General features: G+C 51.8%; 9 protein-coding genes across 9 annotated transcripts; 6 read left to right on the top strand and 3 right to left on the bottom strand.

The window, feature by feature from the left end:
• The first annotated feature begins 24 nt into the window (after positions 1–24).
• Positions 25–1272, top strand: ACET3X_005389 (uncharacterized protein). The gene is made up of 4 exons (XM_069451589.1): positions 25–441; positions 532–687; positions 743–809; positions 863–1272. The coding sequence occupies exons 1-4, from the start codon at positions 341–343 to the stop codon at positions 953–955; spliced, it is 417 nt and encodes a 138-aa protein (XP_069307433.1). The 5' UTR covers positions 25–340; the 3' UTR covers positions 956–1272.
• Positions 1273–1492: 220 nt separating this feature from the next.
• On the top strand, positions 1493–2860 carry ACET3X_005388 (uncharacterized protein; the record flags this gene model as incomplete). Its single annotated transcript, XM_069451588.1, has 1 exon — positions 1493–2860. One exon carries the CDS (start codon positions 1493–1495, stop codon positions 2858–2860), a length of 1368 nt encoding a protein of 455 aa, XP_069307432.1.
• A 1535-nt stretch (positions 2861–4395) lies between these two features.
• On the top strand, positions 4396–4689 carry ACET3X_005387 (uncharacterized protein; the record flags this gene model as incomplete). Its single annotated transcript, XM_069451587.1, has 2 exons — positions 4396–4477; positions 4535–4689. The coding sequence occupies 2 exons, from the start codon at positions 4396–4398 to the stop codon at positions 4687–4689; spliced, it is 237 nt and encodes a 78-aa protein (XP_069307431.1).
• A 399-nt stretch (positions 4690–5088) lies between these two features.
• ACET3X_005386 (uncharacterized protein) lies at positions 5089–8649 on the bottom strand. The gene is made up of 6 exons (XM_069451586.1): positions 8494–8649; positions 7174–8432; positions 6245–7062; positions 5566–6189; positions 5505–5514; positions 5089–5450 (listed from the first exon to the last, which is right to left on the bottom strand). Exons 2-4 carry the CDS (start codon positions 7414–7416, stop codon positions 5631–5633), a joined length of 1620 nt encoding a protein of 539 aa, XP_069307430.1. The 5' UTR covers positions 7417–8432; positions 8494–8649; the 3' UTR covers positions 5089–5450; positions 5505–5514; positions 5566–5630.
• A 168-nt stretch (positions 8650–8817) lies between these two features.
• ACET3X_005385 (uncharacterized protein) lies at positions 8818–10142 on the bottom strand. Its single transcript, XM_069451585.1, has 4 exons — positions 9914–10142; positions 9776–9867; positions 9361–9725; positions 8818–9313 (listed from the first exon to the last, which is right to left on the bottom strand). Exons 1-4 carry the CDS (start codon positions 10053–10055, stop codon positions 8998–9000), a joined length of 915 nt encoding a protein of 304 aa, XP_069307429.1. The 5' UTR covers positions 10056–10142; the 3' UTR covers positions 8818–8997.
• A 908-nt stretch (positions 10143–11050) lies between these two features.
• Positions 11051–12810, top strand: ACET3X_005384 (uncharacterized protein; the record flags this gene model as incomplete). Its single annotated transcript, XM_069451584.1, has 2 exons — positions 11051–11317; positions 11374–12810. 2 exons carry the CDS (start codon positions 11051–11053, stop codon positions 12808–12810), a joined length of 1704 nt encoding a protein of 567 aa, XP_069307428.1.
• A 617-nt stretch (positions 12811–13427) lies between these two features.
• Positions 13428–14651, top strand: ACET3X_005383 (uncharacterized protein; the record flags this gene model as incomplete). Its single annotated transcript, XM_069451581.1, has 1 exon — positions 13428–14651. The coding sequence occupies one exon, from the start codon at positions 13428–13430 to the stop codon at positions 14649–14651; it is 1224 nt and encodes a 407-aa protein (XP_069307427.1).
• Positions 14652–16047: 1396 nt separating this feature from the next.
• On the top strand, positions 16048–17084 carry ACET3X_005382 (uncharacterized protein). The gene is made up of 2 exons (XM_069451580.1): positions 16048–16313; positions 16366–17084. Exons 1-2 carry the CDS (start codon positions 16122–16124, stop codon positions 16732–16734), a joined length of 561 nt encoding a protein of 186 aa, XP_069307426.1. The 5' UTR covers positions 16048–16121; the 3' UTR covers positions 16735–17084.
• A 1476-nt stretch (positions 17085–18560) lies between these two features.
• ACET3X_005381 (uncharacterized protein) lies at positions 18561–25727 on the bottom strand (the record flags this gene model as incomplete). The annotated part of the gene is made up of 1 exon (XM_069451579.1): positions 18561–25727. The coding sequence occupies one exon, from the start codon at positions 25725–25727 to the stop codon at positions 18561–18563; it is 7167 nt and encodes a 2388-aa protein (XP_069307425.1).
• Between the last annotated feature and the right edge of the window lie 416 nt (positions 25728–26143).

Below are 26143 nucleotides of genomic sequence, written 5' to 3'. Positions count from 1 at the left end.
TCCGCCTCAACGTCATCCAGACATCTTTGCCTAACTCCGACCAGAATCTCAAGGACCTTGCCAGCCGCCGTTGCTCCTCGGGATTCGACTATCGCTATACAGTCTTGTCGATCCACAACCCACCCACGTCATCGCAACTTCTAGCTAGGCCCCGCGCACAAGCTAGCTTCCCGCGTTCTAGCTCGGCAGCCTGCAAACACACGACCGCATCCGAGTCCTGAACATCTATCGTCTATCTGTTCATTCGTACACAGGAGCCTACTGGCGGTACAGCTAGTCTACCTTCCACCTTTTTCACACGCCATAGCCGTGCTACGCAGCACACGACGACTCTTTCACAATGACGGGCGAAGCATGGTTGTACCTGTTGGCGGTGCTGATAAATGCCGTCAACCTGTTCCTACAAGTCTTCTTCACTATCATGTACAGCGATCTGGAATGGTAAGCGGCCCCCAAACACATCATCCCATGGCAGAGCGTCCTTTGCGATACAGCCTGTACCTTGATCAGCACATGCTAATTTTGCGCCAGCGACTACATCAACCCCATTGATCTCTGTAACCGCTTGAACACCTACATCATCCCCGAGGCCGCCGTCCACGCCTTCCTGACCTTCCTGTTTCTCATCAACGGATACTGGATTGCGCTGATTCTGAACCTGCCTCTGTTGGCCTGGAATGGAAAGAAGTACGTCACAGGCCAGGGTTATAACATGGAACTAGGATGATGCTGACAGCAACAGAATCTTTGAGAACCAGCATCTTTTGGACGCGACAGAGATTTTCAGGAAGCTCAACGTGCACAAGAAGGTACGATAAGAGAGTATGCTATAGTCCAGGGAGTTAGGCTAACACACACGCAGGAGTCCTTCATCAAACTGGGTTTCCACCTGCTCATGTTCTTCTTCTACCTCTACAGCATGATTGTCGCCCTCATCCGTGACGAGTCTCACTAGGTGGGGACCTCGGCCTTCGTCTTGATCGTGGGGACCTTTGTGGTTGTAGTGGTTGCAGTGAACCGCGAGACAGGAATTCAACAGCAGTTAAAGATTGGCGGATAAGTGCACTTGATATCCGGCTCAGGTAGACGGGCCACGCGTACGCATATTGCTAGTGGGAGGACATGAATGGTTGTTGATTTGAGATAATGTGGAATACCCAAAGCGATGGGTTTGGCGGCAGGAAGCGTATACAGGAAGCGATTGGACGACTTTATGTCATGATAGGGTATGATAGCGTTATGTTAGCTCCCGTGAACGAAACCCAGTTTTCACATGTAATACCGCGCATGATGCGCAATACATGGTTCAACATGGTCCGTGCTTAGTCACCCACATTTTCCAGCGCGCTGGGAGCTTCCAACTCCAACACCAAACCCATCAGTCCTCACCTCTCACTTCTTGGTCTTTTCAACCGACACTACCAAAGTTGTCGCCAACGTTTAAACCTGCTGCGACTCTGCTTCAACCCCCGAAGAAGCAAAAACATTTACGATGGCCGCCGGCGGCTCGGGCAGGGTGCCAACCGGATTCGCTGCAGAGACGTACATCAGCGACCACACTTTCCGTCAAGGACAGCGTGCAATCGAGTCAGGCGCGGGATCGAAGAAGAGGAAGCGAGAGGGCAAGGGCGACTCGAGTGTTGTGACCGGTGCTGGCGCATACAAGGGGCCCTGGGCAAAGTACGAGGAAGAGAGGCCAGACGCTGCCTCAGATGACGAGTTTGGATCGGATGTCGAAGTGGAGATAGTCTACGAGGAAGATGAGATCGTCGACAACGCTGCACCCGCGCAAAAGAAGCTCGCTGGCACAGACTACCGCGATACCGAAGCCGAAGGCGAGACGAGCGAGTTTGTCGGTAGCCAGCAGTACGATTACCAGGGACGGACGTACATGCATGTCCCCACAGACCTCGATATCAAACTCACCGGCGATTACGAGCCCAAGAGCTTCATACCGAAGAAGCTCATTCACACCTACAAATACCACACGAAGTCGATTACCCAAGTGCGCTTCATTCCCGACAGTGGTCACCTCTTACTCTCCGCCTCGGCCGATTCGAAGATTGCGCTATGGGACGTCTACCACCAACGCGAGCTCCTGCGAACCTACTCGGGGCATACGAAGTCGGTGGTTGACATTGACTTCAATCCTAGCGGCACACAATTCGTGTCCGCTAGTTACGATCGTTACATGAAGCTATGGGATACAGAGACTGGAAAGTGCTTGAACAGGTTTACAACTGGAAAAACACCGCATGTTGTGCGCATCAACCCTAGTACACCACACGAGTTCTTGGCCGGTATGAGCGACAAGAAGATCCTACAATACGACACAAGAAGCGGAGAGATGGTGCAAGAATACGACCACCATCTCGGACCTGTCAACACAATCACCTTCTGCGACGAGAACCGCCGTTTCATTACCACATCAGACGACAAGTCACTGCGCGCTTGGGAATACGGTATTCCTGTACCCATCAAGTTCATCGCCGAACCTTACATGTTCTCCATGGTCCGCTCCTCGCCCCATCCGTCAGGCAAATACGTGGCCTTCCAATCGTCCGATAACCAAATCACCGTATACAGCTCTACGGACCGCTTCCGACAAAATCGAAAGAAGAGCTACCGAGGACACAATGTGGCTGGATATGCGCCAGATGTGGCAATTAGTCCTGATGGGCAGTTCATCAGCTCTGGTGACAGTGGAGGCTATCTGTGCTTCTGGGACTGGAAGACGTGCAAGATGTATCACAAGATTGCGGCCAGCGATGCGCCTGTGCTATCAGTACAGTGGCACCCTAGGGAGACGAGTAAAGTGATTGCGGGTGATTTGAACGGTGTCTTGAGACTGTACGATTAGACGAGAAGATTGAAGGAGCGGATATAGCGATACCCAATGCATTTGATACCAGTTGATGGTCATATCAATTCCGTGACACGCTCCTGGTTTCACAAGCAGTCCGGACTACAAGTGTAGAATGCTATGCCTCCACTTTCTCGCCGACCATACACCGGCAGACTGAGATGCGCAGTCTACGCCACCCATCCTCCTGTTCATGTGCCGCATAGTTGGCGAGACGTTCGGGCTTGCGCCTCCCGTTCAGAACTCCTCCAGCGGTTCACCGGCTATGCGCTGGCAAACCGCAGGACAACATGCGCGCTTGCGCAATTCACAGCCGCGCAATTGCCACCTTCATGGATACCGCTTCGAGTTAGCAACAATATCTTGCCACGTGAATGGCGTTCAGCCTCGCAACAGCCTTGGCTATGTTGATTGCCGTTCGCACCGCAGCGACCCCGCCATGCATCAGCGACCCTCTACTGCGCCTCCCCCCATCTCTCACAACACCACCCTTTGCCTCTTCATTTCTTCTCTTTCCTCAATCATATGCGCATTGCTTCCATCTTCGGACGCCGCCGATGTACTTCCATGACGTTGTGTTGCGGTGAACACTTCGCAATGCTGCTAATGGTTTCAGGCATCCATCTTTCCCTTAGCCCCCACACCTTATTCTTCTTTCGGTACCGGTGACTTTTCTGTTCACCAGTTTGTCCGCTTTGTCATTATCCATTTCTGGCATCGCTGTCGCCTGGGGTGTCGTGCACGTCACTTGATAGCGCGTCTCCGACAGATTCCCTGCTGCCTTCCAATACGTTCGTGTTGTTTGATGTGCCATGCAGGAGAAGACGGCGAAACACATCCACTCTACACACCACCCAATTCACCAACTCAGCCCTTTCTAGACATACCGCAGATCTAGCCCACCCCGGATGAACTGATTACTTCGGTGAACTCACACCCACCGGCGATGACTCTTCTTCTTGGCAGATCGAGCAGGTGCCAAAAAGGGCTGCCTAATCGCTGATTCGCTCCCTTACGCGTGTCCTGCCTCAGGACCTGTCCCGAGGCAACATAGCCACGCGTGTGAATCATCGCAATCGCGCAGTCATCCACGTCGTTCACGCGCCTGGCCCAGCTATCCAGGCAACGGCGTTACATGGAGCGTAGGAGAGCTCCGATGGCAACGGAGGAACAGTCAACGGTGCGAAAGGTGAGTCTTGTAGATTGGCGGCCTCAGGTTCTGTCTGCCTGGAATAAATAGTTGTGAGTAAGGTGGGTGATTGCTTTCTTTCCTCTCTTTATCAGTCAATCGATCAAAGAATTGTTCAGTCTACAGCTATATCAAGCATCTTCAAAAGAGTCAGAGTTGTTCTCGTGTGGTCTTCAGTCAACAGTATAGGTTCATCACACCCGCCATACGCCCTTACTGTCTCGTATACACCCAACCCCAGCTTCATCGCCGTCAACCGCACTTTACACGACGATCACTCATCTCATCCTTCGAATCACCACTGGCCATTGAACGCCTCCAACACTCTCAACACCAACCAACCATGTCGTCGTCGAGCTCGTCTTACGGCTCCTACAGTCAGAACAAGGGTGCCTATGCATCCCGTCCCTCGACTTCATCCACATGTACGTTGCCTGCTCCTATCAGGGCATGTCTCAATGATGAGTCTAACATCCCTGCAGCCTACTCTGCCGCATCCTCGAGCCTATACACAAACTCGGGTAGCTCGTCACGCAGCAAAGCGTACAGCAAGCCACCAATCATCCACAACGGCGGTGGTCAGATCTACGACCCGAACACGTCGACTTCCGCGCCGAATGGAGGATACTACAAGTAGGCCAAACGCCGATCGTTTGGTTGTGACTCATGTTTTTATGGACATCATGATGTTATTCTGTGGTCGTGGTGGTTACAACTTTCCTTCGGGGTTATTGGCAGGTCATGGCGTTTTGCTGGGGTTTCTCTCTTTTTAGCTTCGGTGCCTGGAGTTGATAACATACTATTTGGGGTCATGGGCTCAGCTCTGTTTGAGCATTGTTAGTATTTTCTTTTTGCTGGCTGGTCGAGGTCCTTTTATCGGGTTGCATCTCCCCTGCTCATCTTCTTCGGAATGAGCTGTAGCTAGCGTTTGTACAACAGGTAGTCACGACGGTGCACAATTGCATTTTATTCATTGACTCATCTACTTTGACCACAACAAGATTGGTTTCAAGCTTTATTCGAAAACGTAAACTGCTATCTATGCATGGAGTAGGTCCCACAACGCGGGAGAGCAACACAGCATGGTCTATGGGAAAGGGTACGCTCCAATATCGAAGATGTTAAAGCCGGCAGGAGATGTTACAGAATAAGAACGAGCATATAGCAAAAACTACTACCAGGATAAGACTTCTGGGTGCACAGAATGATAGCGATTTGCAGTACAAATAATCATCATTATACATATGCAAGAACCTAGCATATTGAGGTGACTAGAGCGACGCTCTGATATCGTTTGCAGCAAAAAGAAAGACGGGTCTTACCGCGACTCGAACGCGGGGCCTCTCGCAAGCTGTGCTTGGGTTTGTGTTCTGATAGAACGTCCCTAAGCGAGAATCACTGAGAACGAATGTTAGAAATTTGTTAATCGGATCAATTCACAGGAGAACGTACTACCACTAGACTGGTTTTTGTTAGCTGGTGTAAGAACCAAATGGATCGGGTGACCAATTACCCATAAGACCGAATTGCTTTTCTTGGCGTTTTTCCTCCTGATATCGATCTATATTGTAAAAGTTTTCACTGCCCAACAGCTCCATACCACCCCAGGCCTAGGATGGCACCAATGATGATTGCCACAGCAGGTGGAACCCCAAACCAAGCCGTCTCTGCGTAGGCCAACGCAGCAACAACTACCCACCAGGGCTCATCTGCCAAACTCTTTCCATCAGTACTTTCTGGCGTCAAATAACCAATCTCCCAAAGCCTGTAGACAGCCGTAAAGACAAGTCCCACAGCCGTCGCATTGATGCCTTTTAGTAGACTGAGCACCCATGCTTTGGTGCGCATGACCTGCCAGATAGACTGCACGCCGACTGCCAACACAATACCGGGGAAGAAGATGCCGATGAAACCGAGAAGGGCGCCTACTATGGTTGGCGTAGAACCGGGTGCCGAAGCGATGGTCAGAGCACCGAGGTATACTGCAAAGTTGAAGTTGGGGCCAGGGAAGGCTTGGATGATAGCCAGGCCGAGGAGAAAATCCCGAGGTGAAACCCATCCTGGGTCTACGACATAGGAGCGCAGTAGAGGGATTACTACGGGACCGCCGCCGAATATGATGGTGCCGGCAAGATACCTGCGTGGTGCGATTAGTAGGAAGCGCAGGGTAGGTAGCTTGATGAGAAACTTACATGTTGGAGAAGAGATTGAATAGCCGACCGCTAGATACCGTACCGCGGATAACCATAACGATGATGAAGGAGAGCAGGAAGCCCACGATGAGTGACACACCAACCTTGACAGAAATGTTGTGCGTATTGACATCCGCCACAGGTGCAACGGTCTCGGCATCATTCTTCGCAGCCACATCATCAACAACCGGCCGTTCCCCAGCATGACTCCTTCTCGCCTCTTCCCGCTCAGGCACAATGCGATCTGTCACGCTGCCCGCCCACTGTCTCCTCTTTACAGCTTCCGGACGCGTAAGCTCAAGAGGAATGCTCTGTGTTGTAGCTTGAACCTCCTCTGCGTCACCTTGCTCATCTCTCGCTCTCCTCCTTTTAGCATGATATGCAGCCTTCATCTTATCCACACGCTGTCTCAACCAAATATCCCACATCACGGTCGTAAAGCCGCCGATAACAATTAGCACGGGAAAGTACCATAGCGCATTATAACACAGACCCGCACATGCACCAAATATCACCAGAATGCGTGTGACACGGTCTTTGATGGCTTTTTCGGACAACTGAACAGCTGCTAGTGCGATGATTCCAACGGTACTGGCGTTCAATCCGGAAAGCAAAGCGTAAACGATGGGAGGGAGACGTTCCGGCATCTTCTGTACGCCGAGGGAAAGTCCATACATGCCAATTGCGCCAGGGAGGCTCCAGAGGAGGAAGGCGAAGACGGCGGAGACGATGCCTGCGTGTAGGAGGGCAATGCAGAAACACATCTTGGTTGAGGCTGGGCCGGGGAGAGCTTGGCATATTGCGAAGAGTTCTTGATACTACAGGTGAGGGGATCAGTTGTGCGGACACTCTGATAGGTGGGATGGATACGGGAGAGAACAATGTCTCTTTGCGAACGACATCAGATATGCTGCTTTTTTTACACTTACAGTCTGTTCATCCAACCATTTACTCCCACCCTGGAATCCCAAACCCTCGACAAATCTCCGATGCAAGATCTGAAAGTGCACAGGTGGGCCCCCGAAAGCAGTGAAGCCCAAATCCCACATGCGCGTGAAGATGTCCAAAAGACGCCATTCGAGCTTTTGAGTATTGGCTTGCAGATGAGCTGGAGGAGGCGAAGCGCGACGGCTACGCCGCCGGAGCGAGCTTATGAGAGACTGGAGCGGCATTGGCGATACGCGTTACTCATACGCGTTGTTGTGGCATTGGGAAGCTAGATTGAGGTTGCAATAGCCCAAGGGTTATATATCCCAAGACAATATTCCTGGGCACGCTTATAAAGGCCAAGACACTCGAGTCGCGAACAAGACATAATGGATACACATCTTCCAATCATCGTGCCCATGTGTTGCGACATTTGTGGCTTGCCTAGGTTCGTCTTCGCCAAGACATGACGGTTGCATTAGGGAAGGTGCATGGACATGGAGGCAGGTCTAAGCGAGGACGTCACTGGATGGCTGTCATTGGTCAGGAATGCCGGGTCGAGTACCCAGCGCAACAGCTTGATTTCTTGTAGTTCATTGCATATTGCTTAGATTCATTGGTTTGTATACTCTGCTTCTCCAAGGACCTTCTGACTTCCAGGCTCTGACAACCGAAGAAGCTGGGAGAAGAAGAGCAGTAGCGAATATAGGTATACTTTCTCGCCGGATGTTGCAGTGGTTTCGGAAAGTGAATCGTTCTGACTATCGTCCTCGTCGGTTGAAAGAGCGGTCTTCCTTGATTCCTTCACATATCGAGGGCGGCAAGCGACTTTCACCCCGATTATTTACCCACTCAATGTCGAAATTGCCCTTGGTAGCAAGAAGGTGTTGATGGGGGAATCATCGAGCATCGAGCATCGAGCACTTCGTCACGGTTGGTCTGGCAGGCATGAGTGTGGCACCTACATGGGGTACCAAGAGAACAGCGATGATGGTTGTTCGCAGGATGCCAAAGGCTTCGTATTAACGTGGCAAGTAATACGCCTTGGACGGCTGCAGAGTCGCGCCAGTACTTCGGGTTCGTATGGCGGCACGGTGATTCGAAAAAGAGGAGAGTTGGTCGTTATGCCTACGGAAGCTTTGGAGTGGGAGGTAATGGAGTCAACAAGTGGCGTCCGTGTGCGAGTTCTTTGTAGACTACTAGGACAAGACCGTATATCGGCATTCAGTGGCACGTAGGCTTTCCCATGAGACGAATGTAACTGGTTCTGTGTCAGCTTTTCTGCATCTACGACTATATGAGATGGATCCGATCTCAGTAACCCGCGACCAAATAATGTACACGAGTGGCAGACCCGCCGGTTAGTAGTGCAGACCGTCTCCTTCCAGTCTTGACATATGTAAGTGGGCCCAAAGGGGCCAATGTCGTGATGCAACACTTTATCTGAGGTGATCGGCGATGATGCTCCGAATGCTGCGGGCGAGCTGATGCAGAATACGTGACCGCTGCATAATTTATATGCCGTAATGCAGGAGGTTCGGCCTGCGCGCGCTAACAGCAAAGGCACGGTTACCCGCCTGCAGTGGAGCTGTGGAGACGCCTGAGCTTCGCGTCGGCACAACTCCCTGTCGACATCTCTCACCACGCATTACCCCATCAGGGACGACTTTCAGAATTTCTTGATTCTTTACATACTCCTCAATGAATCCTCACATGATTCGTCGTGGTAAATCTTGAAGATTCCCGACATGTTTCAGATGACCAATCCGATCACTGTTCAACCCTTTCATCGTACACGCCTTCGCTCGTCGCGCGGGAGCCGTAGCTCAAACATCGATCGCATCGACCGTAACGCCCTTGACCCAAGTATACTGCATAGCACGAGCGACCTCCAGGGCCGAGTCGTGGGAAGCCAAAGAACCCACCAAGTAAAGGCTGGCATCGAGCCCAGCAGTCACACCACCGGTGGTGATGACACGCATACCGCCCAGAGGCATGGAAGCACGCCTAGCGATAGACTCGCGGCGGCGAGAGTCACGCCAGGCGTTGCTGCCCTTGCGAGCGATAGATTTCCTACGGGCATGTCCGGTGTTGGTGCCTTCGGGAGCGCTTGGTGGCTCACGCGACTTCTTGATGATGTACCTGGGATAGTCAGCGATGCACGCCAGTGCGATCCAGAGTCTACTTACGGGTTGTCGTCAGGGTTCTCGCCCAAGTCGAAGCGGGCGTTGTTGACTACATAACGCTCCTCCATGACATCCGTGCGCTCGGACATGTCTCGCCTAGCCGCGTCTTGACAGATTGTCTCGAGACGGACGTAGTAGTCTGGGTGGGTTGTAGCAGCGAGGCCTTCGAGCATACCTTGCTGAGCAAGAAGCAGGGCACCGACGTCGATGGCAAGGATAGTGCGCTCCTTGCTAGGGTTCTTCTCCTGAAGCTCGACGTACTTGGTGAGGAGTCCGAGAGGCTCAGATTTGTTCTTGAGGACCTCAAAGACACCCTCACCACCGGGAACGATGAGGACGTCAAAGTCCTCAAGCTCGTTGTTGGCGTCCTAGGGCGAATGTCAGATTAAGCTGTGAGACTCCGTACATGTAGGCTCACCTCGTAGTCCATGTCTGCCTTGATGGTGAGGCCCTGGACGGATGTCATGGCAGCTGCGGTACCGACGAATTGGCAGTTGAAGGCCTTGCTGGCTACTTCATGTCAACAAAGAACGAATTGGGCGAGAGTTTGACTGACACTTGTCCTTGAGGTCCTGGAGGGAGCGACTCAGAACCTCGAGGGGACCTGCCACGTCGAGCGTGTTGTAGCCCGGGAACAGGGCAAACAGCACCTTGACCTGCTCGACAGGGCCATCGGTGCTGTCAGCGATTGCACTCATTGTGAATGATTTGATGTAGAATGTGGGTTGGAATGAATCGAGTAGGGTGTGGGAGTGAGCATGAAGTTGTCGTGTGAGAAAGCAAAGGGAAGCAGCGAAGTTTGTTCAGCTGGGAGGGGTAGCTTCTATAGATCTCGTGAGCACCCGCGAGCTCCTTCCTGCTTCCCCCAGACATGCAACCCCGCATAGCACGGACCGTTGGTGGCTGCAAGTAGACTAGCTGGCGGGGCAGAGCGTCGATCCAACCTCTCGGTGTCCTGGCCCTTGCTGGACCACCTCGATCGCATGCGTCCCTGAAACACCGATTGTAAACTGTAAAGAATCGATCTAAGGTACCGCTCTATATAAGCACTCAGTTTGTGACCAAATGAAAGGGTTTTGACAACTTGAAGACTCGATGGTATCTGTATTTCCTGATTGACGTGCACGGACCAATCGTTCGCGCGTCAACCATCAGAGGTGAACGTAGAGAGGTGAACGACCAAAGGTCACGTTGCTTTCAGCAGGCACTAGACTGAAAGTTACAAGCATGAAGTTTGACGCATCTTGAACGTACCTTCTGACTTTCCACTGGCGTCAAGAGGCTGTACGCTAGAAAGCACATGACATAAGCTGGAACTCAATTACGCTGCATCTTGGGCCCACTTGACCACTGCTTTCTTTTGGTCGCTTAATCGGCTTTGTCTGCATACGTCTTCTTGAATCGATAGAGATGGGGGACCAAGCTGGTGATCATTTCATAGATGAAAGTTTGTGCTATGGCTGGGTTGTTAGGGGTGAAATAATTCCAAGGCAACAATTGCGCTGAAGAAGGCCAGCTTAGTTACACGAATTCAGTGGTTGAGAGGCAGAGAATTCCATGGAGCCGTGATGATCGAGTTTCCAGGTTGTGAACGGCGTGGTTACGTAGAGAGGCTAGATCGGTAATGCGCACGGAGCACGCGTGGTAGCGCGACATGGCCCGAGGTGGGAGCAACGAACACGTCTACCGCATCATGGCGGCACCGATTGATAATGACGCGCCGCTGGCGGACAAACTGAAGCAGGCACCCTCTCTGTCTTCTTCAATGCCAACAGCTGCCGCCGAATCGCCGAAGCGGCCTCCTCCAGAGACGAAGGAGAGCTTGTGGCTGCGGCGCCTATCCATCTTCTCCTTTTGGGCTGTAGTCGTGTTTCTGGGCCTTCCAATATGGCTGAAAACAACGGCCATTTACAGGGCGGAACTGCCGCTACAGGACATGACGGACTGGGCCGAGGGCAAGGTAAGCAATGCCACAAGTTGGGCACCTTGACAAAAATATGGCTAACATGATGGCAGGTCTGTAAGCCAGTCTTCCCTCTGCGGATAGCAGTGGAGGCCCCGATGCCCTTGACGGACGCGCAACATCTGCTTCGCACCACACAGCACGCCCTCGACGACGTCAACGACTTTTCCGCGCACCATCTCCGACTGATGCTCGCCGACTCTCCACTACAGCCAAACGCCTCGCAACAAGTCATTAGTGACGGAACAAGCATCCAAAGCCATGACAAGGACGTCGCTTTGGTCATACGACTGATACCGGTCGAAACAGGCACGACGCCTCGGTCACACCTTCAGCCTTATTCGCCAACACTCGACGTATACTATTCGCCCAACCAGATTCCCTCGCAGTCGTCTACTGGCTCCAGTCTGGCCACGTTCCTCGCCCAGGAACTACACAACATATTTGCGGAGGAGCAGGCACAGTTGGCCCATGTCTTATCGGCTACCTCCGGCGCACATGCTGCCAAGGTCAAGGCGCTCTCTCCAGAAACGTCGGCAGAGCTCCAACGCCAGTCCACTCGCGCCTTGAAGTATGCTCCAACATACCACCTGACTTTCTCTCTGTTCAGCCCTTCTTACGCCCCTTCTCAGTGGGACATCGAGACTGCACTCCAGACGTACATGAGCCCTCTTCTTGACGCCTTCTCGGCCATCAGCAACTTCACCGTTGACACGCAAGTACAACTCTACGCGACTTTTGCTCCTTCTGTTCGCCAGCCAGAGTATGATGAAAGCACAAAGGCATGGACGCTCCGCAAGGAGGATCTTAGTGGGTTCGTCAATGCTGCCGAGTGGCCCCTCAGTCCCAGCATCGGCGAGGGACCGACGGTCAATTTCATTTTGTATGTACCGGATCACTCACAGTCGCCACTCCTGGTCAAGGAAAATGCTGGGAACAGCTGGTTGATCCCGCAATGGGGTGGCGTACATATTCTGAACTTGGAGGGCGAAGCAAACACGCCGCCTGCTTTGACTGCCGAGATGCTTGCTCCAGCAATGCACACGTTCTCGAATCAACTGATGTCGTTGTTTGGCTTGCCACAGAGCCCTGCTTCGTTGCCTCTCCGCATTTCGACACTGGAACGTGTCCGAGCCGCATCACTCATCTTCTCCGCCTCTTCTACTCTAGGCGCTTTAGCTCAGGTGTACCAAAAGCTTCCTTCCATCCCAGTCCCGGATAACGTTGCCCGTTCCACGCAGGAGACCATTGTACACTTGCAACAAGCTTGCGACTACCTTCGAGATGGTCGCTTCCCGAGCGCTCTAGAACACGCCCGCGCTGCAGAGGTCGAGGCCGAGAAAGCTTTTTTCGAACGCTCCATGGTCGGTCAAGTCTACTTTCCCGATGAGCACAAGGTCGCTGTGTACCTACCCTTACTAGGTCCTGTTGCCGTCCCTCTGGTCATGGCTGCTTTGAAAGAGCTGAAATCAGCACTAAAGCGAGGTTGAATGCCTCGTCAGATTGCCAAGTTGCAATGTGCTTTGGTGTTCAAACAGACATTCGTCTACCTCTCCGGATTGTGACTATACCGAACCACTCGCGAACGATGAACACATGGACTGGAGAGTGTATGAGCTGCTAGCCGATACTATCCACAAGGTGCAAGACAAGAGCTAGCTCAGAAGTCTTCTCATGCGAGAATACAATAGACGCGTGTTTGTGGCGCACTATTCTCAGCTTCGCATTCGCACTACTGTACGAACAATCCACTCGATACCCCGCTGCGGGGTAAGGCTGGCAAGCGAGGGTCTTCCACCATGACTGCATGGACGATTGATAGGTCCAATATCAATAACACAACGTTCCAAGTCTTCGATCTTCTCGGCCATCCGTGCCCATTATCTCTTATTGGTCTCTTGCATGACCCTTAGCATTCTTCTCGCACAATCAGTTGCGCACTTCATCCACTTTTGTATGGATGTAGCGTAGCATGCCTAGTATGGGAAATGGTACGTTAATACCCTCGGTATATAGCAAAATCTCCTATAAGAGAAACACGAATCATGTTTATGCTTTACTATATTCGACTTTCCACATCATCGTTTGAACGCAACATTATCTTATCATGCCTCTTTCCGCCAAGGCTGTCGAAGGTATCAAGGGTACATTAGACCACTTCGTCAAGGACGGTTCACCTGGTCTCGCCTTCCACGCCATCGACAAATCAGGCGAAACACTTGTCGAACATGCTTCAGGTACGCTGGGTGTGGACTCCAGTGAGCCCATAGACACCAAGAGTACGATCTTCTGGGTTGCCTCATGTACAAAACTCGTCACTGCCATAGCTCTGCTGCAGCTTGTTGAGCAAGGCAAGGTCTCTTTGGACGATGCTGAATTCGTCAAGAAAACTGTGCCGGAAATATCTGAGAAGAAGGTGTATGCCGATGGTGTTAACGGCGTCGAGCAAGAGAAGAGTGTTACGATGCGCATGCTGTTGAGCCATACAGCGGGGTTTGGATATGCATTCGCTGATCCGAGGCTCCAAGCGGACGGCATCGAAGGCGGAAGCGGCGACAAGCGCGAGATCCTTGACGCGAAGATGGTGAACCAGCCAGGTAGCATGTGGGAATATGGCATTAATATGGACTGGGTAGGCTTCATTATCGAACGCGTCACTGGCCAGACGCTAGGCGAATATTTCCAAGAGCACATCTTCACGCCTGTGGGCATCGCCGCAGAAGGCACATCCATGTTTCCTTCCAAGGAAGCTCAGAAAAATTTAGCGCATATGCACCAGCGTGACACCGACGGCACGCTTAGGGAGCGTGAACATTTCTACAAAGGTCCGCTTTCCTGCGCCAAAGAAGACCAAAAAGACTTTTTTCAATCTGGTGGCGCAGGACTTTGGTCAAAGCCGAGCGAGTACGTAAAGATTCTTGCTGTTCTACTGAACGATGGAACGAACCCACAAACACAAAAGCGCATCCTCAACAAAGAGTCAGTGGATCTCCTGTGGGAGAACCAAATTCCCTCTCAACCCGATTTCGCACGCGGCAACGTGCCGCCCGCAGATCCTTTGCTGGTCAACCAATCCGCGGATATGTATCCTCAGCCTGGAAACCCTCCTCAGGGTTGGGGCTTTGGCGGATTCATCACTATCGAGCCTGGTCCGTCTGGCCGTGGGGCAAACACGCTGTGGTGGATGGGCTTGTGTAATTGTTTCTGGTGGGTGGATAGAGAGAAGGGGGTTGCGGGAATCCTTGCATCGCAGGTATTGCCCAATGGAGATCCCAAGGTCATTCCTGCGTGGTTCATGGCGGAGAAGGGTATTTATGACGCTTTAGAATAATGATTCACCTGGAGAATGAATGCTGTACCGGTAGTTTGATGGCACGTCAAACATCACCAATGTCAAACAGAGGCCATTGGTCCGTGGCTATATGAATGGAAGCAACAGCACTAAACTCTAGCTCCATCCTACATTCACTTATATTCACCAACTAAATTTCAGTGGGCGCATTTGGCTCCACGATTGAACGGTCCACCGCTTGCGGGCAAGTATATATATCCTACCTCTTTTGCAAGAACAGAACAATAACACCCACGACCTCAACCAACCTCTTTAGCTACTGGTCACCTCAACCTTCAACATCACTTACAAGACAGTAACTTCAGGCCACCATTCTCGAAAAGATCACAATGATCATCTCCCGCTTCGTCTCTTCGGCCTTGCGCTTTGCGCAATTTGTCTGCGCAGCCGTTGTACTAGCCCTGGCATCTTACCTCCTGCACCACCAACAGCACAAGGACCACTTCGGCTCGTACGGCCACCTTATCTACAGCGTCATCATAGCCGCTGTATCAATGATCGCATCGCTGGCCTGGCTGCTTCCCACTACGTCACACATGCTGAATATCTTGAGCGATTTTCTCTTCTGCGGCGCATGGTGCGCTGTGTTTGGGCTGCTGCAAGATTCATACACCAACGCCATGTCTTGTGGTAGTGCCTGGGCTTGGAATGAGATGAGTTTGCGAAACGGATTATGCAGCAAATGGAATGCTGCGCAGGCATTTGGTCTTCTGAGTGCAATGTTTTGGTTTACGAGTTTTGGTTTGGGGCTGTTGATTCGGAGCAAGGCTGGTATTGCACAGCGTGGTAAGGCTTGATAAAGGGAAGATCGACGGCCGTCTTGCAATATGCTGATAAACTCTATCATTCGGGCTACTAGGTATTATGCGGTTGCTGCTGCAGCAAAAATTTGACACACCATGATTTGGTGATGCATCTTCGGACGGCTCAAAGTCAAGGCTGACACGGGAAGCGGCCCCCTTATTATACACTAGGCTTATTGGAACAAGGGTCATCACCAGCTTTTGTCGCGTTATTCATGGATGCTTTGTGAAGTTTCCGTTGCCATATGAGCTAAGGCTTTTGAGCCATTCTCCATCGCTCCTGCCTAGAACATGTGTATTCCTGGCCATCAGGCGTTCAAGGGGCCGTGACCACCTGGGCATGTGGGCTTCCTGCTCCTGCCAGGCAGCCAATTGCCCCATCTTACAGAATCTCTTCTTTTCTCCTGGGAAGCGAGATCTTTCATGCCATTTTCCAGGTGCTTGTTCATTAGCCTCGATGGCAGCCTAGAACGTGTTGTGCGGCTAATGTACCGCACAGGCAGCTCGTGGTCTATGCGCAAGGCTACCCACTCCGAGTACAGGTTGCTCATTTGTATAAAGCGATTCCGTGTTTCGCACTTCCAGTTGCCTCCTACTCATCCTTTCGTAAAGTAAAAGCAAATCTCACAGCCCTTATATCTACATCATGTTAGCCGCATTCACCTTTCACCTCGCCCTAATACCGCTGCTTGTTAGGGCTTATGAAACCGAGGCTCCAACTACCGCATCCCCAGATACCATCTCGGACTGCACATGGTGGCACGTCGCTACGGAGACTGACACATGTGCCACTATAAGTGAATACTGGGGCATTACAGAGGCGCAATTGAAGACATACGTACGGCTAAACACAGCAAGACGCATTCCCCTGATACTAACGTGTCGAGCAGAATCCAATTCTCGCAGATGGCTGCAATCTCACTCTCGGAAATTCTTACTGTATCGAACAGAACTGGGGTATACCGCCAACGCCTTCTGCAACCAGCAGCTCCGTAACGAGCGCTATCCAAACACCTACTTCAACTCCCACTACAGCTCCAACTCCAGCGACACCTCTTGAAGTTTGTGAGGCTGAAGCTGGTGGCTACAAGAGATATTGCTCCCGCTGTTTGTTCCGCTGTGAGAACGAAACGAAATACATGGACCAGTGTTTCTACAGTACGTTTATGGTTATCAATAGCTGGGACAGTCAGTGTTGGCAGCATGGTGGCAGTGACTGTGCGAATAGGGCGGTCGATGAATACTGTCCGAACAAGTAGGTTGTGTGGATGTTACGATAAGGCAGCAGCTTGAAAATTGAGAAAGAGTCTTCAGTTCTTGGTGAAAATGGTTCATTTTCACAAACTTTTGCGTAGCTTCAGCCACGTATACTGGTGGTCACATTTCTGCACACGAGCGGTGGTACGCGTATACGTATAACAGTAATCCAAACGAGTTTGCTGAGTTTGTGTAGATGCATTCCAGATCTCATGTTGGCTGGGAGCGGATGAGCTTTTGTAGCTTCATAGTTCAAATTGTAAAGGCGTTGACAGCGACTGTAACGCCATAGCTTCCAGTGTGAATGAGATATATTAGTTTTAAATATGACAAATAAAAAAGGTGTACAGAGAAGGAATGCAAGGTAGCGCTCTACAAGAGAGTAAGACCGCAGTCTGTTTTTTTCAAGTTACCTAGAGGGCTGAATGCGCCATTTGGCAAAAAGGAAGATTCTCACCATTATAGAGCCAAAAAGAGATGTTGCATCCTCCGGGAGTCGAACCCGAGCCAATTGCTTGGAAGGCAATTATCCTACCGTTGGACCAAGAATGCTTGATAAAAATTTTGCTTGCTAAAATATTATATGATTATGCGCAATCCATGAGCCTCGAACTGCCGTGATTACCTGGAAGCGTAATCGCTCCTATCGACGTTCACCCCACCATACGACCCCACTTTGCCATCACCCTTACAGTACCTAGAACGCAATTCAACACCTCATCTCTCCAACCTCACAACTGCCAGCTAAATCCTCCAAAATGTCTGCAATAATAGCCATTCTCTCTATCGGCCAAATGGGCCTAGGCATCGCCCAACTCCTCAAAGCACAGGACTACCGCATAATAACAAACATCAGCGCTCGAAGCAACGCCACAAAGTCTCGCGCAGAGTCCGCTGGAATCGAGCTGTTTGACACAGACGAAGAATTAGTAGCAACTGCAGACTATATCCTGAGTATCGTGCCACCCCGCGACGCCATCGCCACAGCAAAACGCGTGGAAGTCGCACTAGCAAACGGAGGGCAGAAACCACTGTATTACCTGGATTTGAACGCCATCAGCCCGTCCACAGCGAAAACCATAGCGAGGTCGTTCAAGCAGAATGCGCCAGGCTTGCGGTTCGTTGATGGCGGCATCATCGGCGCACCACCATCGCCATCAGAGACAGAAGTAAATGTGTGGAAAAAACCTGATATCCCTTTATCAGGTCCGCACCCTCTTCACTTAGCACCAGCTTCCGGTGCCCGTTTGGCAGAAGTGCTGAATACACGGTATCTTGGTCCGGAAATTGGTACAGCGTCTGGCCTGAAATGCTGTTTCGCGGCGCTGTCGAAAGGTTTCACGGCGTTGGCTTTGCAATCCTTTACTACTGCGTCGTCGCTTGGGGTACTGAACCCGCTACTCGAGTATATGGATGTGTATAACGTTGGTCCGAGGCAGAAGGCGGAGAAAAGTGTTGTGGGATGCACAGGGAAAGCGTATCGTTGGGTGGAAGAGATGAACCAGATTGGAGCGTGTTTTGAAGAAGAGGGTGGCTGGAAGGGTGATGCGCAGGTTTTCAGGGAGATTGCAAGTGTGTTTCAGGGGCTGGCTGATGTTGTAGAAAGGGAAGGGAAAGATAATATGGGAGATGTGGATGGTGTTGTCAGCATGTTAGGTGAAGGTTTGAGGAAAGACCGAACATAGAAGTAGCAATATGCAATTGTACTACTCTTGTGTATGTCCGTGCTATCCATCTAAGCTTGTAACACAAGGTATTATCGAAATTAAAGCTCCCGTCCCAGCGCTGCACTAGCCAAGAGCCCCATAGCCATATCAGTCTGATCTCATCAAGCTCTCCGAGCATTACGACCCTCCCCACCAAAAGCCAGTGTGCGTCCCATATCCCTCACAGTGCTCGCTCCTCCCGCGCTACTACCACTGACACCCCTCTTATGCCCACCCTCCATGCTGCTCCTTCCCTCAACCAATGCTCTCCGTCCATCAACACCCTGCCCAACAAGTCTGCCACTGAACTGATGCCAGCAATTAGGCGCCTGAAGAATGTACTTCTCCATAGCAATCCTGAACCTATTACGATAATCACGCGGTGACGTGATGGTAGGCTTGTTCTTGCCGCGGTCCTTGATCCAACTCTCCAGCTTCTTGTCCCAAGTATACGTACGGATGCAATCGATAATACCCACGATAATCTCGCGTTGAGTGTCGTCGAAGCCCGCCATGAGGGAGTAATCCATGACATTGTTTTGCGATAGAAAGAGCGTATCGTTGAAGACACTGGCTTTGAGTAGCTTCTTGGTGTGCTCACGGACAAAGATAGGCGTCTCGGAATAGATGATGTCGACAAGGTTCTCATCGAGAAGAACTTCGTCGCGTTCGCCAGTGGCTTGGATTTTGCGGTTGCGCATGCTACCCTTCAAATCATAACGGCGATTGGGCTCGCGATCGTAAAACAGGTTCTCCATGACCAGCATGTACCAATCAAAGTCTCGGCCCGTGGGTGTCTTGATCTGGACTTGGAAAAGACCAAACATTTTGGCGATAACACTAGGCAGTGACTTGAAGAGATTCTGGTGCGTAAAGGCAAAGTAATTGGGGCCGAACTTGAAGAAGGCTTGCACCTCAACTGGAGAGAGCGATTTGAGGACGAAGCGGTCGTCGAGCGTCTTCAGAAAGATAGACTTGGATTTCCCGCCCTTGGAGTCCCACTTCGAACAGCGGGATAGGGATTCAACAAAACGTTCTGCCACACCGCATTTACGGCGGAGGGCGTCAAAGGACTGGGCATAGAAAATCTTGCAATGCGCTTTGACCCCACGATTCGTGAAACTATAGCGGATATTGTGGTTTTCCTCATGCAAGAGATTGCGTTCAACTGACTCTTCAAAAGTCTCCATAACACCATCGCCGGCTGAATGGTCATCGCGGAAATTCTGCCGCTTAGCAACGTAATCGGGACAAGACAGGGCCAATGCGATGATGGAACTTGGCTCGTCTTCTCGAATAATGATATCGGAGTTCTCCCAAACGTGTTCAATCTGAGAGAAAGGATATTCGAGTGGTGTCCATCCGCTTGCTGAGCGTTCGGACCAGAAGCTGGTAAGGATCTTGAGAAGAGTGTTTTTCTCGTGTTTGGGCAGCTCAAGAGAGTTCTCTAGCTGCGAGTCACTCAGGTCTAGAAGCTTGGAGCCCGAAAGGCTTTCAGGTAAAGGTATGTCTTCGGGTGTAATCTCTGTATCACTGATGTCGTTCTCTATATCTGACGGAAAGTGACTTGGAGACTTGGATGATGCGTCACTGCCTGGAAGTTGAGCCATAGCGTCCTGGGAATTTCGTTCTTCGACTGGTGAGTGTAGCGCCGTTGTTCCGTCGTCCGTACGTTCAGTGAGGGTACTATCACCAAGTGTGCTATTGTCTAGACTTGCGCGAGGAGGGGTTGGAGTACGTATATCTTCGTCAGAATCTTCGTTTTCTTGAACTGCATCATGTACGTTCTTGTATACCTCAACAACTGGTTTAGAAGAAGCAAGTGGGAACGCGCGCACTTGTCTAGCCCGATCGTTACGTCGCTCACGCATGCGCTGGTTCTGGAACTCTCGTGATAGCTGTTCAAAATGTTGTGCAATCTTCGATACCTTGTTCTGACTCTTGTAAGGAATTGAACGAGGTATCCGGGATGAGGACTTGGATTGTTTTGGGGTTGTCAATCCTAGCCCAAGTCGCTCTGTCATACGCTCAAAAGCTTTCGAAGAATCATTTGCGCTCGACTTTGGACTAGTGGGCCCGTTGTTGACAGTGGTCGAGCCTGGAAAAGGGCCTAGGTGCTTGGCGATATTTCCTGGTTGGGATTGTGTCCTAACGAGTGAAGTTGGTCTGGCTGCTGTCTCACGTCGACAAGTTTCAACCAGTCGCGGTATCTTACTCTCAGCTGTTGGAGTGGAAGCTGATGGCACCGGAGATGGACTACTAGGCATGTTTTCGATAGCTTCTGCGAGAGATTTGTCGATCGGATTTACTTTGGGAAGACTAGTAGGTGTAGGTGACCCCTCGTCAAACCTGCTTGGATCGGAGGCAACAGTTGGAGTCTGGGTCAGTTCTTCGTTGGTGATGGTAGAAGTATCGGGGTAGTTGGAAGGCACCGCCAGATCTAGATGACGGACATCCTCTCGCTCGAGGGCCTCGCGTGGAGTTTGGATTGGCAAGTCTAAATTAAGTTTGGGAGGCGTAGGCGTCTTGGGCTCAGATGCCTGCTCTTCATCGTTTGCAGGTTGATCGCTAGCTGCACTCTCTTCTTTGACGACAGAGCTCAACATATCGCGAGCCATCTCGGGCGACATGTTGGAAGGCCTAGGCGATAGAGCAATCGACTCATCTTTCTCATCGATGTACGAATCATCTGCACCCGATTCTGTGCCTTCATCGACAGATGCCAACGAGCTCGTGGACTCGTCGCGCTCTAGAAATCTCTTCAGCTGCATGTTCGCGTACCTCCTAATGTCCCGCTCAGATGGGAAGAACTGCTGCTCGAATTCCAAGAACGTCACATCCCAGGCAATAGCCTTCTCCTGGATCGCGCGGATTGCGCGGTTCATGGGGATGATCTCGTAGTACTTTGAATTCATGTACTTGTCTTGAAGCTTAGCCTTCAACCATTCGTGCTCTTCATTTGCGCGCTTCAGGAGTATCTCAACTTCCTTTCGACACAAATCTACCTTCTCAGGAATAACATCTTCGACGTGTATTCCTTGGATGCGGGCGCGAAGTGAGTCCATGAAGCAGTCCAATTTCTCCTCGATCATCAAGTACTGGCTGTTCTTTAATCTGAGGTCGCTATCCACCTTCCAGGTCACGTTTGGTTTAGGCGCAATGACCTCGTACATTGGGACGGGATCGTACTGGATACGAAGAGCAACATTGTTGTAGCCAAAGTAGCGGACGTGATCCTTGTGGATGTCGTGTGGACATATGCCTGCTCGCGGATGCAGCTTGATACTCCAGAAAGTCAATTCGAGGTACTTCGCAAAAGAATATCTCCAGCTCCACTCAGACATTGGGAACGCTTGGGTCTCCTGGCCACATATCCTGCAACAGCTCCACATGAGAATGGTCTGGTACATGCCCTTTATTTTTGGCGGATGCTTCTGGACGATGACCGTCATCTGACCTTCTCCATGGACGTATTGCCTGGAATGATCGAGCATCCTTCGGTCGCAGTTGCCCACTTCGCAAGCAACGCCAGCAGAAGTGCATAGATCTTCCACATATTGACCCAGAGTGCAGTCTGGTGTGAAGCCATCGTCATAGTCGTGCTCTTGATAGAAGCCAAGCGCGATAATCTCCGGACCAATGCACGGAGTTGACGTTGTGGTATTGACCACACTATATAGAACAGCAATCTTCTGGTGGTTGAAAGGGTCGTAAAGATCAGTGTTACCTGAGAGATACTGCTCCCATTGTCGCTTTTGAGTCAGGTACTGATGCATTGCTTTGTCGTACTCTGACGCGTGCACTGCAGATAGGAACTCGCGCACTTGCTTCGAAGCCTTTTCCACCACAGTGTGAACCATCTCAGGTTGCACGAGTTCGAACTTTCGGCCAATCTCTCCTGGCTTCTCGTCGTTTTCATCAGCAGTATATTGGTTCTTGAGCTTCTTTAGATGACCAAGCTTTGCTTCATACTGACGAGCCTGTTCGAGCAGGTAAGGTTGCATGAACTTGACAAAAGGCGAAGACGAAAGGATCTTAGTGCGGTGGTTTTCGACCATGTCGCTGTAGTATGATGGTGCAGCATCGTTAGACTGTGGATCGCCGCCGTCGGATAATGCGCTGGTATGTTGGGAAGCGGAATCACTTGTACCGGTTTGGGGTTGCAAGCTGTCCTGATCATGACTGTTCGGGGCAATAGTACCAGTGATAGAAGCTGTCGGTGTATCGATAAACTCGTCGCGCATTAGGCAAGTCTCGAGCCTGAGGTTGTACACCACGTATGTCATAAACTCAGTGACACGTTTGAGCCTAACCAAATCATGGCTCTCAGCACCTCGCAGAACAATCGTGCAGCCAAGCTCTTTCTGGCATCCAGAAAGAAAGATGTAAGTCTTTCTCGCATTCTTGTGCATATAGGTTTTGACGTCAAAGCTGCCACAGGATCCAAGGTGAGACGGGTCAATCGCCAACTTATCCACTGAGGAGATCATTTTCGAGTTGGTACATCGCGCTACGGCATTGAGAACTGTAGGCTTCACGTTATGGACCACAGCAATTCCTTCCTTTTCCAAGAATTCGAGTGCCAGACCAGACACATTGCGCTGTACGAGCAAGACATGAGGTTCAAGGGCCGCGATACGACTGACAAGATTGCGGAGGTACTCCCGCTCTTGCGCAATGACAGGCTCGAGACTCATGAAGTGTGCTTGGTGTCGCGCGTACTCGATGGCAAAAGTAATGATCGCAATTCTCGGATTAGGTATGTTGCGAGGCATGCTTCGCAGGGCGACATTCTTGGTGAAAACAACCCCAGAGACGTATGCCGTATCCTTTGGCTTGCCACCTGGAATTTTCTTGAGTTTGATGTAGTTCCTCACATCGATGTCGTCGCCTCTGTCGACGTCAGGGTTGACATCATCGGTACACTGACGTAAGATTGGGATCAAGGCCTTCTCCCAACTCGACGCGCGTGGAACACCGGCATCATTGAGCATCTGTATCAACAGCTTTCGCGCATGATCCAGGCTGGCTTTGTTAAGCTCGACTTTGGGCGTCATTCCTTGCATCGACGCGCTGCGAGTAATCCTCCCCCCTGGGGGTGTTGGCGAAGGAGACGGCTGGAGTTGCGGCGTTCCTGGCCCGCTAGCACCGAAGCCAGCGTATGGTCTCAACAGAGTGTTGCTCTTAGACCGCCTCGGGGAGGCTCGATGAGTTATACTGCTTACGCTGAGATTCCTTCGTCGCGACGGGCGATTCCCGTTGCGACTTGTGATGCTAATGTTGTCTGCATCTCGAGCATGACCGCCGCCGATGACACTTCTGTCACCAGCTCTGGACTTGCCCTTTCTCATCGCAGCCAACAGGCCGCCCAAGCCACTTCTCTCGTTATCCAGATTTGCGCTGGCAGCAGGGTCTTCTCTCAAAGTTGCGAAGATGCTGGCATGATCTTCTTCGCTCGAGCCCTCGTCTGACATGAACGGCGCAAGGTCAGGGTCAATTATGTTATCGTGGTGAAAAGCTGACAGACTCGGTTGGCTACGCGAATTGTCGTGATACTGATGGAAGGGGGCACGATCGTCATGCTTAACATGGCGCATGTGTTGGTGTTTAGACGGGTGGCGTTTGTGGCTCGACGACCGGGGTCTACCGCCCAACGACCGCAAAGACCGTGAAGAACTCGGGCGGGCTAAAGTCTGGGGGCCGACTTCTATGACGTGCGACCGGCGTTTCTTCTCACTGCCTACCTTCCGCGACATGGGTATGCTGATGGTAGGTGTTCCGATCTTGGTATGATCACTTTCGACGTGATCAGCTTCGTCATTGTCCGAGTACTCGGCTCTGTCACCATTGTCGTATATGGAAGTCTGATCACCATCGTCTGTGTAGTCGGAAGAATCATCGTCATGGCCATATATGATACTCTCACACGGTTTGCAGACCTTGAGGTTGCTCTGCTGTCCAAAGATTTTGCCTGAGACGATGGACGTGCACTTGGAGTCGAAGATCTGCCCACACGTACGACAGTGATGCTTACGTCTGAAGGTGGTAAAAGCATCACCACAGCTAAAACATGCTTTAGCATTCTCATCGCGCATCCAGAATTCGCGATCTAGGATCTTTCGTCGCATTTGAGTGAAAGTGCTGCGCGACATGTTGTGTGCAGCAGGTGCAGCTTGGGCTTGCCGTTGTATCTCATCTATAGGAGCCACAGCAGGAGTGCGTATAGTGGAAGTTGTGACGACGGAACTGAGACCGTCGGAAGAGGAGGCTCTCGAAGGCCGGTAGCCTGGCAGGTGTGAAGGGCCAACGTGGAGCATCGGCGGCCGTTGTGGCTCAGGTGCATGTATAGTCGCCTGAGAATCAGCGGCGCGAGTGAGTGAAATTCTTTCCGGAGACTTTTCAGACTGCTCCCTGGCCTTGTTCGGCGCAGAACGGGCAGGTTGGTACTGGCTATCGGCTCGGGAACTGACCCTGCTCAGACTTTCACGTGGTGTATCTGAGACAGCCTTGAAGTTGGCGCTCTCGCCTGCCTGACTTTCGCCTTTGACAAGTACCATGTCGTCTTGGTCCGTATCGTCACTTTCCTGGCCAACGAGGTCGACGTCGCCCTTCCGTTTTCGTGAGGTGCTGTCTCGGCTCGGAGGGAAGTGGGGAGAGTTCAGCCGTTGGCTTCCTAGCGCGGGATCTCGTGGCGTGTTGCTCCTCGGCAGGTCTACGTTGGAGATGCTCTGGTGCCTGGAGTGGATGCTCACAGGGCTCAAGATGGACGAGTCGTCGTGTTTGGCTGTGTGCGCCGTGTCCACACTCGTGGATATTGAGGGTCGGGAGCGCGTGGTACCCAGGGAAGCCTTGGATGCGTTTAGCGAAGCTTTACTTGACAGAGTGGTACTGGACATGTTGGAGTCGCGAGAAGGAGGCAGGGCGTCAGGGAAGGTGGCTGTTGCTGGTGACTGCATGCTCGACGACGGCCTGGACGTGGCTACGGGCGAAGACATGGAAGTTCCCCCTGGGCTACGGTGGACTGCTGCAGATTTGGATACAGATGAAGATGCACTCCGGCCATCTTGAGACTGTTCCCTGACGCCGCCCACTGACGCTCTGAGGCGACTGTACAGCCCGCTGAAGCCGCCTTGTACGAGGTCTATGCCTTTTGGTTCGCCAACCGAGCTCGGGGCTGGAGGGACGGTGAAGTCGTCAAAGGTGGTAAGCGTGTCGGATCGTGATGCTGTGGCATGCATTTGGTAGAGCGAGGGCGGTTGCAACGACCCCCGCCGTGAGTCTCGAGACATGGCTGCGTCTAGAGGATTGGGCGTCTGCGAGTGAGGTGAATAGTGTCGGGTATGTGAAGGCCGAGCGGCGTCCGACAGTGGTCAGTGAAGGACAGCATCAGGCTTCACGGGGAATCACGGTCAGGTAGCGGGCGAGGTGGAATCGACAATGTATGTCTGCAAGCTCGTTACACGTATATTGCTTGTTCGGCCGGCGGCGAGGGGGGCCAGATGAGTGGCTTCATGGAACCTGCACCCAAGACTGCAGGCATCGACGGTAGGCTTCGAGGGCGACAGCTCGGGTAGCTGAAGCATCACGAGGTGCATATATACCAAGCTAGGAATGCAAGATACGCGGCGGGCAATGACGCGCAGCCGCCAAGAGATTCCGCCTCAGGCCTCTTGCACCTCCGCCGCCCCACGTTGCTCGGCATGGG

This window comes from Alternaria dauci, chromosome 4 (genome assembly GCF_042100115.1).
Source record: "Alternaria dauci strain A2016 chromosome 4, whole genome shotgun sequence".
Taxonomy (NCBI): domain Eukaryota; kingdom Fungi; phylum Ascomycota; class Dothideomycetes; order Pleosporales; family Pleosporaceae; genus Alternaria; species Alternaria dauci.
Note: the sequence above shows the minus strand (reverse complement) of the source record. Positions and strands in the feature narration are given on the sequence as shown.

Bases quoted from the DNA above. Each gene is read 5' to 3' on its own strand.
- ACET3X_005386 (XM_069451586.1), bottom strand. From the start codon at position 7,416: ATGCCGCTCCAGTCTCTCATAAGCTCGCTCCGGCGGCGTAGCCGTCGC. The intron at 7,063-7,173 runs GTAAGTGTAAAA...CCTCACCTGTAG, and splicing joins AATGGTTGGATGAACAGACT to TATCAAGAACTCTTCGCAAT. The intron at 6,190-6,244 runs GTAAGTTTCTCA...CGCACCACGCAG, and splicing joins TTCAATCTCTTCTCCAACAT to GTATCTTGCCGGCACCATCA.
- ACET3X_005382 (XM_069451580.1), top strand. From the start codon at position 16,122: ATGTTAGCCGCATTCACCTTTCACCTCGCCCTAATACCGCTGCTTGTT. The intron at 16,314-16,365 runs GTACGGCTAAAC...CGTGTCGAGCAG, and splicing joins AGGCGCAATTGAAGACATAC to AATCCAATTCTCGCAGATGG.
- ACET3X_005389 (XM_069451589.1), top strand. From the start codon at position 341: ATGACGGGCGAAGCATGGTTGTACCTGTTGGCGGTGCTGATAAATGCC. The intron at 688-742 runs GTACGTCACAGG...TGACAGCAACAG, and splicing joins TTGGCCTGGAATGGAAAGAA to AATCTTTGAGAACCAGCATC. The intron at 810-862 runs GTACGATAAGAG...ACACACACGCAG, and splicing joins AGCTCAACGTGCACAAGAAG to GAGTCCTTCATCAAACTGGG.
- ACET3X_005385 (XM_069451585.1), bottom strand. From the start codon at position 10,055: ATGAGTGCAATCGCTGACAGCACCGATGGCCCTGTCGAGCAGGTCAAG. The intron at 9,868-9,913 runs GTCAGTCAAACT...GACATGAAGTAG, and splicing joins CCAGGACCTCAAGGACAAGT to CCAGCAAGGCCTTCAACTGC. The intron at 9,726-9,775 runs GTGAGCCTACAT...CATTCGCCCTAG, and splicing joins AGGCAGACATGGACTACGAG to GACGCCAACAACGAGCTTGA.